Source organism: Fukomys damarensis, unplaced genomic scaffold (genome assembly GCF_012274545.1).
Source record: "Fukomys damarensis isolate Sample0158 unplaced genomic scaffold, DMR_v1.0_HiC HiC_scaffold_27, whole genome shotgun sequence".
Classification (NCBI taxonomy): domain Eukaryota; kingdom Metazoa; phylum Chordata; class Mammalia; order Rodentia; family Bathyergidae; genus Fukomys; species Fukomys damarensis.
Genome location: NW_022900939.1, coordinates 1,076,631 through 1,081,655, shown reverse-complemented (window position 1 = coordinate 1,081,655; position 5,025 = coordinate 1,076,631). Strand labels below are relative to the sequence as shown.

The 5,025-nt window shown below is 65.6% G+C and overlaps 2 protein-coding genes across 2 annotated transcripts in view; one reads left to right on the top strand and one right to left on the bottom strand.

Annotated features, from left to right (window-relative positions):
- The window catches only part of Cd5 (CD5 molecule), a 7,707-nt gene extending 5,168 nt beyond the window's left edge, over positions 1-2,539 (top strand). Inside the window, exons 6-9 of the mRNA XM_033756582.1 lie at positions 2-106; positions 525-578; positions 1,038-1,157; positions 1,488-2,539. Of these exons, the coding sequence (XP_033612473.1) occupies positions 2-106; positions 525-578; positions 1,038-1,157; positions 1,488-1,576 (368 nt within the window). The 3' untranslated portion in view covers positions 1,577-2,539. The remainder of the gene's footprint in view (position 1; positions 107-524; positions 579-1,037; positions 1,158-1,487) is intronic.
- Positions 1,750-5,025, bottom strand: part of Vps37c (VPS37C subunit of ESCRT-I) — a 7,097-nt gene continuing 3,821 nt past the window's right edge. Inside the window, exons 5-7 of the mRNA XM_010633150.2 lie at positions 2,803-2,836; positions 2,572-2,718; positions 1,750-1,854 (exon numbers count right to left, since the gene is read on the bottom strand). Of these exons, the coding sequence (XP_010631452.1) occupies positions 1,750-1,854; positions 2,572-2,718; positions 2,803-2,836 (286 nt within the window). The remainder of the gene's footprint in view (positions 1,855-2,571; positions 2,719-2,802; positions 2,837-5,025) is intronic.

The window sequence follows — 5,025 nt, the reverse complement described above, 5'->3', positions numbered from 1 at the left end:
GGCCCGGCTGCGGGAAGCGTGGGGAGCATCGTCCTAGCTGTGGTGCTCCTGGCTGTGCTGCTGGTGGTGTGCGGCCCCCTGGCCTACAGGAAGCTGCTGAAGAGAGGTGGGTGCTCAAGCCCCCGCCACTCCGCCTTCCTCCCAGAGTGATGGAGGTCGGGAGGGTCCGCTGTCCAACGTGGTCATCGGCGTGGCCTCTGACGACATGGCTGGGCCCGAAACCAGCCGCTCCCTGCCCCGGAGCCTCAGTTTCCCCACGCACCGAGAGGACACTGCACACCTCATGACCACAGAGCTCAGCGACAGGAAGTGGCACCGGGACAAGGGCGCAAGGCCGGGTGGGCGGTGCTAGCTCACTCCGGCCAGCACAGCACATCTCCAGAGGCCTCCTCGGCCCGGCCCCTACCAACCAGACAGCCGGGGCCCCTGGCCTCCCCTCGGCCACCCACTGGCACACGCGTGCACACGTGCATACGCACACACACGCACACACTCGCCCTCACCACCCCCTCTCTCTCGCCCAGTCCGCCAGAAGAAGCAGCGGCAGTGGATCGGCCCGACCGGGATGAGCCAGACCAGTGAGTGTCCCGGGGGCCACAGACGGCGCCCTGGGGTGTGAGCGAGGCCCAGTGTCCGGGGCTGAGGCTCCCGCCCACTCCCTCACCTCTGCACCCCGTGACCCACACGAGGGGCCCCGTGACTGCACAGGCCGGGCTCACCTTGGCTCAGCTTCTCACCTGCCCACACCTGTGGAGCCGCACCACCTCCGAGGAGGCCGGGCAGTGCTCCGCTGGCTCTCCTGGGGCAGGGCCGGGTCCGAGCGGCTGGCCACTTGGGACAAACAGGCCCTCCGCCCGGGGAAGGCAATGGTCCCTCACTGGAGCCCACTCCGTGACCCCGCGGGCTTGACCTCCCAGGGTGGTGACACACGCAGGGCTGGTGTCACCCTGCCTCTCTGGCAGGACAGAATGGGACAGGGACACAGGCTCCTGGGGTGGGAGGAGGGCCAGGCCCGACTGCCCTCCACTCGTGCGCAGTGTCTTTCCACCGCAACCCCACGGCCACCGTGCGGGCCCAGCCTGAGAACCACCCCAGGGAGCACGCGGACAACGAGTACAGCCAGCCACCGCGGAACTCGCGCCTGTCTGCCTACCCAGGTGAGCAGGGTGGGCGCCCGGCTGGGAGGGGAGGCGGGGAGGAGCCTCTGTCCACTGTACTCAGGTCCTAGTGAGGGTGCGGCAAGAGCCCTCACCCGGCACCCCAGACTGCTCCCTCACCCAAGCTCACCCGCTGTGGCTGACGGCCTGCTTCCCACGGGCCCTGGGCCAGTTCAGGCCATCAGTGTCCTGTGGGAGCCCAGCCAGGGAGCACAACCCAGCATCACTGGCCTCGTGTGGCCAACTTGACCAGAACAGGAGCCAGGCCTGCGATTGATCGCTGACCTGGGCCGGCTCCGCCACCTCCCCAACTCCACCTCGCCCTCCCAGCTCTGGAGGGGGCCCTGCGCCTCTCAGCCGCGCAACCTGACAACTCCTCGGACAGCGACTATGACCTGCACGCCACCCACAGGCTGTGAGGCCGCGCCGGCTCTGCGCGCCAGCTCTGCCTGCCCTGCGGAGGGAAAGGGTAAGCGCCTGCAGCTTCCTGACAGCCCACCGGACGCCTGGAGGCACAGCCTTCCGGAAAGCTGCTGGGAGAGATCCCGCAGGGCCTGGGGTCTACACTCAGCGCACAGGGCCAGCTTCTGACCTATGCAGCATTGTAAGAAAAAGCAGAGGTGCCTGTGAGCGGCCTGAGGAAGTACCACGGCCCATGCAGCAGACCCACTGTGGGAACGGGGGAACAGGGCTCTGGCTGTGAGGAGAGGGACGGGCAGTTTGCTCACGGAGCTTCCATGAAAGCAAACATAAGAGCAACACTGACGCCCTGGGAAGAGGCTCCAGATGAGGGCCAGGCGAGAGCCAGGCTCGGGTGTGGGTCCCTTGTGCCCACAGCCCCACGGCGTCCAAGGTCACGGGACCCTCAGGGCTGAGCCTCTCCCGCAGCAGTGGACAGAGCTAGCCTTCATCTTCAGAAACTTCTTCTGAAGATCTCGGAATGAGATTGCCTCAAGAGTAATTTACTGGGACGCGCTGACCGGCCTCATGCAGAACCACATGAGCAACGCAGGACGAGAGCAGAGGCCACGGTCGGCTCTGTGCACCGGTGCCTAAGGTCTCCACAAGGACTGGCAGAGGGCGGTAAGCAGGGAGGAGAAGGAAGACACGTGCTCTGAACGGCGAGCCCAGCAGGAGACCCCACCAGGGTGGCTGCTGTTCTCCCTGAAGAGCTGGGAGCTGGTCGGAAAACCAGACCTGCGTGCCCCTTGCAGGGGATGCCCCACCTCTACCCCGCCTGCCCGCCAGGACCTGGGACCTGGGTGTGTGCAGCCGAACCCTCCACATGGCTGCTGAGAGGCCCTGCACCTGGAGGCTGAGGTGTGCCCAGGGAGCCCCTTTCCTGCCCTTGGACTCTGCCCCTCGGGGGTTCTCTGGTGCCTGGTGAACCTGTTCGTGTAAATAATGCTTCTACTTGTGAGAGCACCAGTGCGCCATCTCCTATCCAGGGCCCTCCTGAGGCACGGTCCCAGTTGGAGGCCTCACTCTGTACCGGGCACTGGGGACCCACAGTCCCGGCCACAGAGGCAACCCTGGGGCAGCACAGGGGTCCCTGGAGCACCTGGGTGTAGGAGGCACAGAATGAGGTCTGGAGGACACCAGCTGTCCTACAGCCACGCTGGGTTGGGACAACCTGGGGCCACACCTGGGACACCTGCTGCAGCCACCCGGGCTGGGCCCTGGACAGGGACCAAGAGGCTGCCGTCAGGGGGGAGCCGGGACCCCCTTTCCCAGCAGTGCCTCCCTAGGTAGGGGCTGTCATGTGGTCACTACTCCAGCCTAGAGCCAACATGGTACTAAAACCCATACAGCAAGTGCAGCCCAGGAGTCTTTAGAAACTGTCATAAATGACATTTCCTGGAGACCTGCCAGGCCGCCCACACCCTGGGGGCTCTCCCGTCAACAAGGGTTCCTGCCAGGGTCCCACCTTGGCTGGCAGACCCGACCCAGGCCACCTGGCAGTGCTGTGCTCCAGTGAGAACACTCAGGGTGACTTGGGCCCCTCAGACCTGACCGCCTCCTGTGTGTGGGCACCGTCCCATCAGGTAAACCAGGGACCCCAAGGGAAGCCAGGGCCCTGACTTGAGGGGATACCTTGGGGCTGCTGGCCGTGTATCTACGCTGGGTCTCTAGCTTTGGGCTGCACAGGGGCCAACCTCATGGGACCTGTGAGCCGGTGGAAGGCCCGTGACCAGCCATGCCACCATTTCAGGCTGGAGCAGTCAGCGGGAGCGATGGCCTCTCCCACCACACAGGGATGGGGCTTCGAGAGCGACACCTCAGGGACCAGGGATTTAGCTCAGTGGTTCCGCTGTCTGCCTCACAAGCGCAAGGGCCCAAGTTCGATTCCCAGTACCCGCCCCAAAAGTGCTTCTACCATAGCTTATAGCTCCATGTAAAGCGCTTGCATTTGAGAACAACATCTCAGCTCCGTCCCTATAGCCAGGTGTACCCTGGGCCCACGCCACATCCAGATGATGGCAGGAAAAGTGGCCGAGGGATGGGACCACAGGGCCACTGTCTCCTCCTGATTAAAAGCAGGATTCACAGGGCAGCGGGGAGCTGCAGAGGCGATGGTGCAGGCAAGAGCAGGTCATGACATGGCCAGGGGAGGCAGTGCTGGCCATTCCTGCAGCCTTGTCACCCGTGGGGACAGACCCTGGCTGGAGAGACTCAGAAGCTGTGGTCCCAGCGGCTGGGTGGGGGTTCAGGCTGGCCACACCCAGCATTCTGGTCAGTAAAAACTGGTGGGCTGCAGCCTGCAGGTGGCAGAAGCAAGGCCTTCCCCGCTGGCTGGCATTGGGCGCCCCCTCGTGGGACCCTGTGGCCTTGCAGCCTCAGACTGGACGGGACAGAGTGGGGTACGCCAATGGGGACGTAAAGGGGGCCCCACGGAGACAGGCTGACAGCCCAAGGAGGCAGCAGGACACAGGTGTGGCTTGCCCACGTTTACTGCGGCGGTTCATGACACAAACACGGACAGCCGCCCAGGACAGGCTCCACGACCCTCACGCACGCCGCCCACGGTGGGCACAGCGGAGGGCCCAGCCCCACCCTGGCACCGCACAAACCCGGCAGCCCCCAGGCCAGGCATCCTCCATCCCCCTGCCCGTGCCCAGAGGGCGAGGCCAGGCAGGGACACCTCAAGGCACATACACTTCCAGCCCACACGCTGCAGCCACCCGGGCACCCTTGCTTCTGCCTCACTGGTCCTGAGCGAGCGTGGCTGCTGCGACACTCGGAAGAGGGCACTGTGGGGACATCTGTCTGGGTCGGGGTCGGGAGGCTACACAGGGTGGCAGGCCGCAGGGGATCAAGGCACAAAAGGATGGGCGGGGTGCAGGCCGGGCCCAGCACCCCACCGAGGCTTCCTGGCTCATCCATCAGCCAGAGCCCAGGCGACCGTCGTGGGGCTTGCGTGCCAGCCCAGCATGGAATCAGCCCGACAGTAGCCCGTCGGGTTAAGTATGGCTCTGCAGGAAAGATGTTGCTCTCCTGACCCAGCCTGGCCTGGCCACATCCCTGGCACAGGCACGGCAACAGGCACAGGCGGTGTGTACCTCGCCGGCTTACGCACACACCCGGGCGGCATCCGCAGCAAGCTCTGAAGGAGCCGTCCCGGCTGCTGTGCCACTGCCACACTGCCAAGGCCACATCCACAGAGCCCACGCCACTCCTGCCCACCCCTCAGTCTCTGTGCCAGGAGGGCACCTAGTAGCCCGGCCAGGTGGGCCCTGAGGGCGAGGGGAACCCATAGGGAGGCGTGGGCCCAGTGGGGTACGGAGGCCGAGGGGGCACCGGGGGCTGGGGCTGTGTGGGGAAGCCCGGGAAGGGGGGCTGAGTGGGGTAGGGGGGCTTTCCTGCCATG